Source organism: Rhineura floridana, chromosome 9, assembly GCF_030035675.1.
Source record: "Rhineura floridana isolate rRhiFlo1 chromosome 9, rRhiFlo1.hap2, whole genome shotgun sequence".
Taxonomy (NCBI): Eukaryota; Metazoa; Chordata; class Lepidosauria; order Squamata; family Rhineuridae; genus Rhineura; species Rhineura floridana.
Genome location: NC_084488.1, coordinates 69451080 through 69466531, shown reverse-complemented (window position 1 = coordinate 69466531; position 15452 = coordinate 69451080). Strand labels below are relative to the sequence as shown.

Sequence of the window (15452 nt, the reverse complement as noted above, 5' to 3'; positions counted from 1 at the left end):
GGGAGTTTCCAGCGTTGTTGGCAAAAACATATGGAAACGTGTATGTGGTTTCCTCTTTCTGATTCATTGTGCTCTTCTCCACTGCATGAAAAGTCTAAGTGTAGCTGACTGGCTTTTGCCACCAGGCTTTGGTTAGTCTTAAGACTTATCCTTGTCCTAATTCTAAACCAGGGAGCATTTATCCTGATGAGAGCCACTTTCTCTGCGGGATAATCTGCCAGGAGGCTGTATGCTGGTGGTGGGTGGGGCCAGAGGCCAGAGTAGGTGGAGTTTGCATTGCATACCCCTCCCTCCTTCTGCCCCACCCTCTCCTCCTCTGCCTCTCACTCACATGACAAAGAGGAGGAAGTAATCCCCAGAGGGGTGGGCTGCATGGTCCCCACCGCTGTACAGTAATAATTCAGCTAACAAAGTAGATGCTTTCCTGGACATTACTTCTTTAACAGCAAGTTTGGTGCCAGAGGCAGGAAGTTCCTACACCACAAAAAAGAAGAGCAGTTCAACATATTTCAACAAACCTTTTATTCAAAACTAACAATATACATGTCTGAAATGAAACACCCAGGTCAGGTAAGCCTTGCAACTAGACCACTTGAAGGCTTCCAAAATGCATCCAGGGATGCCTGCCTTGCTTTTTTTCTTTTGTCATGTAGCATCTTGCTACAACAATCTAAAGCTCTGAGCACAATTGTCCTCTCTGTACATTTGATCAGGCAGGCAAGGGGCAGCCAGCCCCACTGGCCCCACCACCCTGTGCCCCCCCTCTCTGCCATCCTCCTCTAGACTCAAACAGATGAGTCTGCAGTAAACAGTGCTTCCAGAGCACCCAAAGCACTGTTTACTGTGGAGGTGCCTGCTCCACCTGGCAAGGAGCCGTGCATGAGAGAGCTGCCCATAGCAGCCACAGTCCATTAAACAAGGAACCACATTCTATGTTCCCCCCTCCCCCAAAAAGACTTTGTTAAAAGAAACTTCTTTCCTGGAGGCTTTGTTAACTGAGGTATTGCTGTACTAAGCAAATGCAAGCATTCCTCTTGCGGAATTATCAGTTTATTATCACTTTGTGGCAAGGAATTGACAGTCCCTTTGCACTGTCCAAGGGAGAGAATCCTATAACAACACATTCAGAAAATATAAACTTTTGATCTCTTTTCCTTGCCACATTTTTACTGCTGCTGCAGGGAGATTCATAAATATGCTAATGTGAGCAGAATATGATCCAATGTTGTTGCGGTTGGCTTCAATAGCCAGTAATGATTTGAGGACTAGTTCTCATAACCATCAGTTTCGCAGTATATAATCCTCAACCCATGGATGGCTACTGAGAATTCAGGTAGGTGGGAGTGTGGAACCTTTGGCCCTGGGATGTTGCTGAACTACAACTCCCATTAGCCCTAGCAAGTATGACTAATGGCCAGGGATAATGGAAGGTGTAGTTCAGCCACATCTGGAGGGCCAAAGGCTCCCCACACCTGGTGTAGGGTAATATCTAAGGCTGCAATCCTAACCCCATTTACATCAGAATAGGCCCTATTTAATTCAATGGGACTTGCTTACGAGTTGTCATGGTCAGGACTGCACTGTAAAAGTACTGGAGTTCAAATCCTGCCTCTTCTTCAAACTCAGTCACTCCCTATATGCTGATGGTATATATTAAAATATGCTTAGAAATGGCTTACACAAAGGTTCACTGGAGTATTTAAACATGAATCCACATATTCAAACTGTTTTTTGCTTATAAAGAAAGAAAAATGCTATTGTGGGAACAAAAGCACCTATGCTTGAAAATGCAATTGCAATAAACAGTCAGGCTTGGGATTGAATGTCAAATTGGAACCAATCTTGCCCTGTAAATAATATATCTTCTCTATGTGAAAAGAATTTTTCAAATATTTTTCTAGAAAAAAAAAAGCTCAAATCTTGCAACCTGTGTTAAATGTAGTAATATATGCCAAAGGGCACTGCTTGTAGTTGCTGAGCTAAAGAATATATAGGTTACAGTAATGGAAATGTGGTGTGAGCAAAAAAATATTTTGTTTTGTAATGCTGTTTTTGTTAATGCAGTTATTAGATTCAAAGTGTTGGTTCTTACCTATAAAGCCCTTAACGGCATCGGACCGCAATACCTGGCGGAACGCCTCTCCCGCTATGTACCTACCCGGTCGCTGCGCTCGACGTCGGAGGCCCTTCTCCGTGTCCCAACGCATAGGGAGGCACGGAGAACGATAACTAGAGCTAGGGCCTTCTCAGCGGTGGCCCCCGAACTATGGAACGCCCTCCCTGATGAGATACGCCTGGCGCCTTCTTTGCTATCTTTTCGGCGCCAGGTAAAGACCTACCTCTTCGCCCAGGCATTTTAAAAATTTAAAAATTTGAATTGAAAATTGAAAATTTTTAATTATGTTTTATTGTGTTTTTGTATTTTATCCTGTTTTATTATGCTGTACACCGCCCTGGGAGCTTATTGCTATAGGGCGGTCTAAAAATGTAATAAAATAAATAAATAAATAATTTGACTTTTCATTAGTCAAAACACACTCATTTCATTACTTACGTTTTATTTTTTTCTTTCCTTTTACTTTTTAAATTTTTTTACCAGCAGGGTCCTCCCCCCACTGCCCCCCATTGGCCAGACACTGACTCCAGGGCATTTCTAGTGTTGTGCCAAAAGTTGTCCTCTAATTCCTACAAAGTTTTCTTCATCTGCAAGTTTTCTTTCACAGGGCACTTTAAAAAGTCCTTATAATTTGGCGGGTGTGGGATTCAGATTGTGAGACAGTTATGGGAGGGATGTGTGTATGTTTCTTCCCATGAGTGCAGATTACTGGTGACATCATTTGTAAAATGAAAGAAAGAACACTCACATGCACCCTTTGGCCACCCTGAAAGTAACCTGAACACAACAAAAACCTTCACAGGAATGTTTGCTTTTCATTTTCTTTTCTCATTAATTCATGGAGAATGGTAAAAAAAAATGCAAAAGACGTTTTTGGCATAGCACTATGGAAAACTGATGAGAGACACGTTTCCCCCCCAGAATGCTCCAGAATTCCACAGTCTCCAGGGCATTCTGGAGTGAAAAGTGGCAGCTGAACTCAGCTTCTGCTACTGTAGCCACTACCAAATACAGGTGTGCCACTCCCTCCAAATATAGGCAACAATGGGAGATTGAATGGCCCCCATTAAGTTCAGATTTTCATTTTTTTCTGAAATAAATTCCCACCTCGTGTAGAAACTTTAGAGATCACATTTGCACCAGGAGCAGGGTTGAGCATTGGTCTGGGGGTTGGTTTCAAATTGTTTTGTTGCCCTCCAGAATGCTAATTTCAACTTGGAGATAAGTTTAAAAATAAACCCTTGTGTACTGCTCAATATGTTAGGAAAAATGTATGACACAAATCAGTTCATTTTTTTATTTAAAAAACTTGCAATAAAATTCCTTAGATTTCACAATCTTTTAACTTTTACAGTTGCAATAATTTTACTAATACAGAATAACACAGTCTCACATATTTACACTATAGTCCTCTATATAACAAAAATAGCCATGTTGTACTACTGAATAATGTTTTCCAATATCAGCCTTAGCATCTCTGTATTTTCTCCCCAGCTGAGTCACGGTCAAAGCTCTAAAGCACAGCGAGGACACAATTAAGCCATAAAATAAAATAAATAAATAAATCTTTGTGCCACTTGATTTCAGGCAAATCCCTTTGAATATGATAGTTATCACACTCCCACATTTTCCAAATGATATAGCCTCTAGGATCTTAGAAAATGAATTGTTTTCACTGTCAAAGTGGCGGGCAGGGGTGGAGGGGGATTGTTTCTGAAGATTCTGACCTTTAAAAAGAACCTTACTCCGATCAATTATGCTCCTTTCTAACATTATCTTTACTTCTATCATTTTATTATTTCGTGCACACTCCACATAGTGATGGTCTCCAACTCCCTTGACTACTGGCCATGCTGGCTGGGGTTGATGGGAGTCCAACAACATCTGGAAGGGCACAGATGCCCCCATCCCTAGTTTGGTGCCTTCAGCATACATGGCACTTTGCAAGAGTAGCATATTCAAAAAGACCAGTCCCTGCTCTGAGGACCTTATGATCTAAGGGTACCTACAGATGTATCAAATGTTCCGGCACATATTTTGTCAGCAGGTCGAGCCTGATTTTCTCTCCCATTTGGAATGCCCATGACAGACTGATGATTCAATCAATGAACTGTCTTGCCTCTCCAGCTTGTAATGTAGGTGATCAGCATTCCTTTTTATTGTTTATGTGGACATTATAGAGTTTAATGAATGTCATGAATGTTCATTAAATTGAGCATTCAATTCCTTGCATTTTTTTTAAAAAAGGAACATTATCACTAAAAAACACACACCACAAAACCAGAAACTGCTTGACATATGGTGGAAGAAGTGGCCTTGTAACATCACAGGAAGCCAGCCAATCAGTGCTGTGCACAACTTTGACATCAGCTGTAAACAGGAAGAACAGGTTTCTCCTGAGCATGATCCTTAAGAGAAGACTGCATATGTGAACACAATGCAGTAAGTGTGCTTTTCACAGGTAGCTCATTGCTCACATTATTTCTGTTTGACACATCCTAAACTGAGCAAACAGAATCAGGATAATGGACTGCTTTAAGAGTGTTCTGTTGTAAAACACTGTTTTGTAACTAGAAATAATTTCAGCATAACTGTATAAAAGGAATACTTTTATTTTTCTAGCTTTTTCAGAAAAAATTATTGGCATTTGCTGGTATGGTGTGCCTTCTGCTATATGACACAGCAGGAGAGAACTTTGTAGCTATTACTGTAAACCAAATATTTTTAAGCTTTATTGATGAACTTCATATCAAATGGATGTCTTGTTTTAGTTTAAAAACTGCTTTAAATAAAAATAAATATTTTCAGGATATGGATGGAATGTATATTTTGACAAGTACAAAATCATTTTAAAATGCTCACAAGGTACAAGGAACATCTTGCTATAAAAATAACAGCCCTTCCCACCCCAGTCCCTACTTTACATTTCATTCTATTTATAAAATGGTATATAGCCTCAGACTGTTTAACATGAAAACAGGAAAAGATGACACTATGTACATGTTAAAAAAACACTTTGATATTTCACATCTGTAATCACCATATACATATACATTCATGGCAAAGACGTATCTTATGTTGCCTTAAAAAACAGGAAAGATTCAAAAATTAGCAAATAAAGGGGGAGACGTCAACATTCTTTTTTCTCCTTTTTTTGTCCTTTCTTCACATCCCTCCTTGCAAGTTACGCTTCTACCAGAATGCAAATGTTTTAAAGAGAAATGAGTTGCTGAGCATGAGATGCGGTTATATTAGGTCCTCAAGATGTTTAAGCATCCTCAATCCATTTCTCATTTCATTATTGTTATAGCCACGGGTACATTTCCTCTCACCCCTCCCCGGCTGCTAACCATCAACATTTCTACCAGTCGCAGAATTTCCAGTTGCTGAAGCAAATACAGTATTAAAAGTGGACATCTGCAGTCATACAGCAGAGGGCGTTCTTCTACTTTACTATATAATGCATTAACAAACACCATCTGGTATGCCAAGACCTTCTAGACTAAAAATTCTCACATTCTTACTATTGTAGAAATATCATTTAGTTTAGGCAACTGTTTGTCAAAACAAAAGGCCTAAGTTGCTTTGTATCAACTGCTCCAATTTTAAATTTATTTTTTTTACTAAAGCTCAGCTGTTTCCAAAATAGTCCCATTGTTTTCACTGACTGCTTTCTGTCTGTTTATAACATGCCTATTTCTAATATCTAAGCTACATATCTTCTTGGGAAGAAGCCCTGCTGAATACAATGGGTCTTTCTTGTCAGGAAAAAGGCAACGGATTGGGCTGCACACTCATGAAATACAGCCACAAACAATACCTGGTTATGTAGGTGTGTGTGCACATTATATTCCCTGAATCGCCACTCCTTTCATATTGTTTAGGCTGGTTCCTCTTGTTGCCAATAGGAGTCCTACAACTGATCAGAAATTGAGCTTCTCCTCCAACTGCTTCAGAATGGTACAGGAATGGCCCAGGCAGGCTGCTGCAGAAGGTGGCAATTATCAGCCCCCCGCCCCCAGTGTTTCTCGGCAAAGGCACACTCTAGTTGACTGACACTGACACTGGGAGTGACACTGCTTCTGACGACTGTGAGGTTGTTTCTATCTGTGGCTTGATTCCTAACTGAGCTCTGTAACCACTGCCTTTATATTGTGCAAACTTATAATGGGCCACTCTCTCCATGCACCCGCCACCACCTCTAGCCATAATCAAGTGGCAAGGCCTGGGATGCCAAAGGGCCTGTTTTTAACACTGGTGAAGATTAACAGAGCTGAGCATCTGTAGAGAACCAAGACCCTGGGCTTGGTACATTTAATCAAATGGGTGAACATAATGTTACTTATAATAGGGAAGAGTTCTCACACACAAATGAAAAGATGGCACTTCTCTTCCATCTGTGTAAAAAAGCTGATCACACATGCAGCTGAATCCTACCTCAACACTGGCAATGGGATGGCGTGCTCTACTGCACCCAAAAGCAGCAAGTTAGTTAAGGGGGGGAAGGGCAGGCCGGGGGACATACATAGCTCCTTCAACACCATACCACTGGTACCTGTCCTTCAACATCTGTTGCCTGAGGCAGCCGCCTCACTCTGCCTAACAGCAGGGCTGTTTCTGTACAGTGATATGCTCCACATACGTGCAAACCATGGTCCCCTGTTCACAACACTATAACTGCCTCCTTCTAGATATTCTGGGACTAGGATATGTCTGGAAGGAGAGGCATCCAAGCACCTTTGGGTTTCCTCATGGGCATCTGTTTGCAGTTTATCCAAGCCATGGTTTGTTCACCTCTAGTTTATACAGCTGGAACATCTCTCTGAAATTTGATAACAATCACATTTCCAATATACACTTCTATGGATACAAAGATCTGAAAAGATTCTGAAGACATTGATTTTCCAGGCTATTCTTTTGTATTTCCGTATCGGGTCAGAAGATTGTATCCTGGGATAAATAAAGGACAGGTCACTGCACTTTAATAACAAAAATATCCTTGGAAGATCATAGAAATGGTCTGTAGCTCAGGGGTGCAGAGGACATCCTTTGCATGTAGAAGGTTTCACGTTCAATTTTTGGTATCTCCACTTAACAAGATCAGGTAGCAGGCAGCTGGAATCACCTTTGCTTGAGAGCCACTGCCAGTCAGAGCAGACAATAATAGACTAGATAGATAAACAATCTGACCTGGTATAAGGCAGCTTCCTAAAGCAGGGGACGAGTGTCAAAGGAATGAAGTATTTTCAGAAATACGTTTGCATTTCTTGTGGATCCTATATTTCAATTTTAAAAAGCGGGGGTGGGGGATTGAGGTGAATGAATATGTTGTTAGTTAGGACTGGACCGTTAGCCTTTTCCTACCTGCCACCTTCTATATTGGCAAACAGGTAGGATCAGCTGAAAGGGCTACAACTTTGGTGAGATGGCACAATAACCACATGCTCAGCATTAGTGGAGCACCAGTAACAGCCTCTAGTGCTTGACATGGCATGTCGGATGGCATACAAATGACTGAAGAGGGAGGGGGACAGTTTACACACCGTCATGAAGCCACCTTTTGCCAGTGCAACTCTGGGTCCTGGATGCACAGTGATCAGAGGTTATAAAGGGAGTACAACTTACTCCCACTTACTAGCACAGCTAGATGGACACATTTTATTTATGATCTAGCTATAAACAGATGTACAGTGTCAATTAGGCTGGATATGGCTGTGTGGGAAATCCACTTTGAAAGACAGCTCTACTGTGCTTTGCCTCTGTCTAACTGAATATGATATTCCTCACATGCCGTGAAAATAACAATTTGAAATAGAAAAATCTCATGCCCACCCCCAAAATCTCATGTCCAAACACACTGGAACACGGAGAAAAGTGAATCCCAAAGTAGAGATGGCAAACTCTTCAGTCCTAAGGACCCTGCATATTTACTAGTTGGGTAAGTGAGCATGTTTTCACAAGTGCCACTTTACAAAACCTGGGAGAACTGTGGCATTACAAGTTACACCTGCCAAAATTCTCTCTGCTATACAACTACTGGAGTTACGAAAACCATAATTTGAAAGCTTAGCCCTCCAAATCTGAAGCTGGCCTCATATGGCAACAAACCCAAGTCTCAGGCTGTTGCTTACACATTTATTTTGGCTTACTCTCAGATGAGAGTAAATTTGCCGTCTTTTTTCTGAAGGTCTCTACTTTCCCCCACACTAGCCTTCAAAGAGATGGGGACAGGTGTGATCTTTGAAAGTACTACTTGGATTTAAAACTCACTGAAAGTCATGCTACATATGGGGCAACTGATGGCAACTTATGTTTCTAGTAACACTTAGGGAGCACTTCAGATGCAACACCAAACTTTAGTGTGGTGCTACATGAAGAAGCCCTGTTGGTGCAAGGTTTCCCTAAGGAAATGAAGAGTGAGATAGCTGCATATTGCCAGGCACTTAGTGCCAGGCTGAGTGCAGCTTTCTGCCTCTCCTCCCCCACCCCAAATCAGATGGTGTCAGGCAACACACACTGAGGTCCCCGAGGCATTCTGGGATAATAAACATGGTGGCAGTGGCTACTTGTGGTTTGTCCGACATTTCTCTACTGAGCATCACCCCTAGTTTAAAAAATCAAAACAAACAAAAACACAAAAAGGAATGATACTGTCAGCCCCAGTGAGTTCTCTGGGCCCCAGAATTTGCCCCACCATGGCAGGCACTGATGCCAAACCTGCCTCTTTGCATGCTCAGATTTTAACCCACTTCTGATTTATCAGCAATGTGGGAAACCTATGGTTTGTTATTAAAGTGGAAATGAAGAAGAAATCAAGCCAGGGTGGGGAGAGAGAAAAGCATACGAGGGCAAGACTTGTTCACATAATGCCAAATTATGGGTTGATGATGGCATAGCTGAACAATCTTTACAGTATTGCTCTAATGCAGGGAGAGATTCTGCTTCATTGAATTTTTTAGCACAAGCTACTGTGCTAAGACTATTTACCTACTGTAATTTATCACTGTTCTTATTGTCAGGAGTAAATAGCTTACCCTTTTATGACAGACAACAAGCTGAATAGTCCTCCCTAACACTTAAGTATTTTGATTGAAATATAAAATTGCCCCCTGCATAAATAGCAAATCCCCTGAAGCTACAGCATAATGCAAGTTCACTCAGATCCCAGCAGCTAATGGCACCCCTTTTCAAAATCTTGTTGTTTGGGGGGGGACACATCTAACAGTGAATTCACTTTGGAATGCTTCAGGTTTCTATTACAATTTAAAAATATATTAGAGGAAGAGCCTTATCTTATTTTTACCCATTGCAGAGCCACATCCAAAGGAGTGCAGAAGCCAGGGAACAAGAGTGACCTCCACAACAGGAACAAAAAAACATTTTGAGTGTATCTTTTGACACATGCCAGTAAATGCCTTTGAGCCTCTTTCCCACATTTGTGAATTACTTCAATGCAGGTTTGAATGTGTGAATTTTTCATGTGACTAAGGGCTATGCAGGAAAAAAATTCAATCTTCATGCACTTTTGCTGTCACCTGTGAATACAACATCCTCTACCTGAATTAGATTATTGGCCGTTCATCCAGCAATATGAGTACAGAGCTGTACAAATTCAAGACTAGGCTGAGTGTGGGTATATCAAGGGACCTTGAAAAACAGGAAATACTTTTACTTATGAATAGAGGAAGCAGGGATGAACTAGAGTGGCAGTGATGTCCTGGGTGGTAAAGAGATTTTCAGGGTATACCTTATCTTCAGTAACATCCTCAGTCTATTTGTAATTTTCCTAAGATGGGCATCACCACTAACCCCTTCTTTCCTCTTTCAGCCATTTCTGTTCTCTTTTCTCCCAAGCACAAACATTTTAATGAACTTTGTACTCAGTGCTCTGAGGGCCATTTGAGTGAAATACATTGTTATTATTATTATTAACAGTGGATCTAATTACATACCAATCATAGGGAAGGCCATTAAGGTATGAGAGGTTTGTAATGGCAGAAAATACATCAAATGGGCTGCAAGGGCAGTCTGACTTTTAATCCCACTATCATCATCATGAGCATCTTCATCTTCTCTCACTTGGTATCATATGTGCAAGTCATAAAGCTCTGAATGGCAACCACAGCGTTAAGTAGCAAGTCACCAACTTCAGTAAATTCAGTCACCTATGGGATATCTGGAAGCACAGATCTTCAAGTCCTATTAACACCATAATGAAAAGAAGCTTCAGACCAAGACTCCACTCCAAAGCACCATTTCTTTCCAGAGCCATACTTCTTTCATTGACAAATCCTGGTGATCCATCATAGCATTCAGATTTCTGGACTGAACATTTGAAAAAGCTGGGGGCAATGAGAGGAAGAAGGAAGTCTCCATCCATAATGAGCTATAAATATCACCTTGGAGTGTTTTTTCCCTCTGCTTAAAAAAACAACCAAGGACTGAAGAAAAGTAGAAAACACTCAAGCTGTTCTTTCAGTTACATTGTTAGATGCCACCAAGAAGGTGCATAACTCTTCTGATGCCTGTGCTGGAAACAATACAGCTTCACCTTCCGATGTCAATGAAATGAACACACGTAGTTGATGATGAAACTGCATCCAGGCAGACACGTTTGTTGCTATTGCTTTTCATGACTGTCCCAGAATGGAGCATACTGGAGTTCACAAAATGTTCTGGACATGTGTGTGGTTACGTGTGTGTGTGTGTACATGTGTATATTATGCATGTGTACACCCATGGTTCAAATCTGACAGAGCTGATTCTTTCTCTTCCCTCCCCACTACTGCCCTTTAGTTTAGTGGAAGGGTCTTTTGTTTTGTTTTTTCAGGATTTCACCTCTTCGCAGTCTTGGTCAGTGGAAAGCTCCACATCAGAGAGTCCAACCTCCATTGCCATAATCAATGAAATATCTGAATCGCTACTGACTGCTGGCTCTTGCTCACCTGAAAGAAAAGAATGTTGAAGTCAATTTCTCACACCTCCAAATCAGCCTCAAATTCCAATTTAGCTCCTACAATCTGATCTTAAATAAGAGAAGCTGCTTGTATTGAGCAAGACTAATATTATCTACTCTAATTGGTAGAAACTGTCAAGGTCCAAGGCTGTGACCTTGCCTTGCCTGTCTTTTAAGTGGAAAATATCCAAAATCTTCTATATGCAAAGCATGTGTCATACCCCTGAGTTGTGGCCACATCTTGTCCTGTTTCATGTATTATCAACTGTGTGTGTTCCCCCAAACCCTTCCCTAAGCCATTGTGCTGGATTGCTTAGTGGAAGCCTGGGGGAAAGAAACTTCAACTGGTTCAACATGCAGTGGCCAGATTACTGGCTGGGGTTGTTTTTAGAACTCAGATAGGACCCTGTTTAAAACTGTTGGGATGGTTGCCAGTTTGTTTCTGGGTCCAATTGACGGTGCTTACACTAGTGTTTAAAGCCCTAACGACTTGAGCCCCAAATATCTGAGAGACCACCTCCATCCCTACACCTCTTGGGTGGTAAGATCAGCAAAAGGGCCCCTCTTGGTAGTTCTGCCACCCACAGAAGTCCACGGGGTGGAGGTGGCCTGGGAAAGGACATTTTCTGTGGCAGCCCCTAAGTTGGGAAATTCCCTCCCCAGAGGTGCGTCTGGCTTCTTCACTGTACGGTTTTCAGTGAATACTGAAAATGCACCTCTTTCCCTTGGCCTTTGACACCTGAGATGTGTGTTTCCAGGATCCAGCCTATTCTTGTAATTGTACTTTGTTTTAACTGTTTTTAATATTGAATTTTACAGTGTTGTAATCTGCCCTGGTGATTTTGGTGAAGGAGGGTAGTAATACTACTACTACTACTACTACTTCAGACTCAGATCTCCATTTGCAGCTTCTCAGGGGTCTTATGAGAACACAACCAATAAGGCAATTTCTCCTGAGTTTTAAAACAGTTTTCGGTTAAGGTTATTTTCTCCCCTGGATTGTTTTGATTTCACTCTTCTTTTCTGGAATACCCCTATGTTCTGTCCTTTAGAAATCCCATGGCTGGTTCAAATGCTATAAAATTTCCTTTAAGGTAAGTACTTCCATGAAGGAATGAATATGAAACCTCTAGTTTGTCATATGTGTACAAATGCCAGGAACGTGTAGCCAATTGTAACTTCCTGGCAAATGTAGATATGGTGAAAAAACTCATGATGATGATGCACACATAGGTTTATTTCTTTATTAAAATATTTATGGCTCACTTTTCTATCTTAAAAAGGGGTCCTCAAGTGAATAAAAATAATAACAAAAACAATAAAAGCCATGAAAAAGAAAAAGAAAAACAAACAATTGAATTAACAAACCAGCAGACCAATACCAAATATCACAGAGCAGCCTATCAAAATGCATGATTCATCAATATGGTTTTTAATTCATGACAAAAAACACACAAAGAGGAAGTCAACTGGATTTCCCCAGGCACAGAATTCCAAAGCCTTGGTACCACCAATGAGAAGGCACTGCCCTTATGTTCACCAAAGATGTATCAGATGGTGATGGAATACAAAGCTGGTCTTTTCCAAAGACTAATATGCAATAGACACATCCATTACACAAATAAATGTTTTCTGCGAGCAGATTCTGTTAATGTGTGAAGCATCCTTAAGGCTCTCTTGCACCTAAACCATGGCCTTCTGGATACCCATATTTTACCAAGGAGGCTTCCGAAGCAGAAGAGTAGCAATTGCTCATTAAGCAACAACGAATAAAATTGTCACCACACTAAAACACCTAGATTTCCTATTGGCTTTTCAATAGTAGCATATGGGAATGTTTATAAAGTTTTGGCCACTTGTTTCTTTCATAAATTTGAGTTTGGGGAATGAAAACTGAAACTACAAAAGTCTCTCTGGGATCCAAAGCAAAATAAAACGGATCTAAAACTGAAAGCTTACTAAATCCACAACCAGTCAATTCTGCAATACTGGTTTGCAGAACTGTAGGGAGAACGTCAGGATAACTCTCCCAGTTAGAGATTTCAAAGCAATTACGCATTTAAAGCTCCCTGAAATCTCTCCAGTTTTCTTTAGCTTTGTCCTGTAATAAAAGGACTTGTGATATAATCCTCTTGTGATATAATTACCTCTTTAACATAATCATCACAACAGCAGTTATAGAACACACTAGGTAAAATCCATCTTTAAAACACATTTAAAAAACTGTTTTACAAGTAGAGGCATTTTTAAATTATCTCCCTAGTATTTTTTAACTAAACACCTATGTCTTTGTGTAATTAGTGCACATTCAGGCATCTCTGTGTCTGCTGTTCCCCTTTACACAGAGAGATACATGTAGAGTGGGATATTAAATCTGGTTTTTCTTTTATCAGTACATTTCTGTAAAACAGAAGCACAATGGTGAAAATGGATATCCTGCTTTGCATGCATGTTTCTCTGTATGATGTGGAAGACCAGACACCAAATAATCCCCAAAGTGTATGAATTCACAGTTGATATATTGAAGAGTACAGGCTGTCCAAATACACCCTGAAGATGCTAAGTACTTAAAAAAAAACCAAAGTAACAACATTTTGGAGTTTTTTTTGCTTCATCATCTTATCATTCTACAAAGGTGAGGCTATAAAACAGCTCTTAAACAGCAGGAAGGAAGATATAAGAGAAGGAATCTGAATACACTTTTGATACCAACAAATATAAAAAAAAAACCCTGTATTTCTGAAATAGAACAAGTGCTGCTGGATAGCACTGGCTCTTTTAAAAGCATCAAGAAGATATTCTACTGGTCTTGAACAGATTCTCCAAACAAGTTTAGCAAAAAGGAAAAGTAGTAAACAGCTCTTTTATTATTCATCATAGCTCTTAGTTTAATGGAAGAAACGGGCAAGGATAATACAGCTGTGCTTTTGCCACTAGGTCACTACACATGAACAGCTTCTCCTGTGTAAATTCCCTTGTCACCAAGATATTACCAAAAGAGTATATAAAAACAATCTGAAAAAAATGAAAAAGCACTGACTATTAACCCTTATTATGGGTCTGTTCCATCATTTCTCAGTCAGCTTGGAAAAAGTCAAGGAAGAAGAAAGTTGCAGGTTATTGATTTCATTAAGAACCTCAAGTTTTAAGCCAATAGGAGCCAATGTGATGCCCTCTCAATGTTGTTCTTGACCACTGGCTATGTTGGCTGGGACCAATGGGAGTAGTAGTCCAACATCTGAATGCCACCACATCTGAATGCCACCATGGCGACACAGTAAAGTAAGCTTTTCAGTATGCCAATAAGAAGCAGTGTTACTTGGGACAGCTACTGTGCATGTACAGTAACCACCTGCAATGACTTGCATTAAGGAACAAAGTAGTCAGTTTCCAAGTTCAGTAAGGAAGGAAGTGATAATGTGGCAGAACAGAAAGACTAAGTCCAGTTGAGTAACAATCATTACCTCCACTGTACCTATGAGATACACTTTAGAAAACTAAGCCAACTAACTTTAAAAGAGCATAATATTAAAATAGTGTAAGCATAGTCTTGTTATATGCCTTCAAATCGATTATGACTTATGGCGACCCTATGAATCAGAGACCTCCAGTAGCATCTGTCATGAAGCACCCTGTTCAGATCTTGTAAGTTCAGGTCTGTGGCTTCCTTTATGGAATCAATCCATCTCTTGTTTGGTCTTCCTCTTTTTCTTCTCCCTTTTGTTTTTTCCAGCATTATTGTCTTTTCTAGTGAATCATATCTTCTAATTATATGTCCAAAGTATAACCTCAGTTATTTCTCCCTCCAATTTTCACACCTCCTTCATCTTGGTCCAATCCCACTTTCCATATATGTTCTGCATATAGATTAAACAAACAGGGTGATAAAATACACCCCTGTCTCACACCCTTTCCGATTAGGAACCAATCGGTTTCTTCATATTCTGTCCTTACAGTAGCCTCTTGTGCAGAGTATAGGTTGCGCATCAGGACAATCAGATGCTGTGGCACCCCCATTTCTTTTAAAGCATTCCATAGTTTTTCATGATCTACACAGTCAAAGTCTTTGCTGTAATCTATAAAGCACAGGGTGATTTCATTCTGAAATTCCTTGGTCCGTTCCATTATCCAATGTATGTTTGCCATATGATCTCTGGTACCTCTTCCCTTTCTAAATCCAGCTTGGACGTCTGTCACTTCTTGCTCCATATATGGTAAGAACGTTTGTTTCTTCTTACTTAATTACAGACATGGGGATGATTTCTTATCAGGAAGGCAGCATGCAGAGAGGAGAGGCTTATCTCGGCTTCCCTCCTCACTATGGTTGGAATAAACTCCCCCCCAGCTAGAAGCCTTAGGAAAAAAACCACCATTGGTGCA

At 40.5% G+C, this 15452-nt stretch overlaps 1 protein-coding gene across 1 annotated transcript in view; it reads right to left on the bottom strand.

Annotated features, from left to right (window-relative positions):
• Positions 1–3502: 3502 nt before the first annotated feature.
• RNF150 (ring finger protein 150) overlaps positions 3503–15452 on the bottom strand; it is a 151442-nt gene continuing 139492 nt past the window's right edge. The window contains exon 7 of the mRNA XM_061584881.1: positions 3503–11061. Within this exon, the coding sequence (XP_061440865.1) occupies positions 10943–11061 (119 nt within the window). The 3' untranslated portion in view covers positions 3503–10942. The remainder of the gene's footprint in view (positions 11062–15452) is intronic.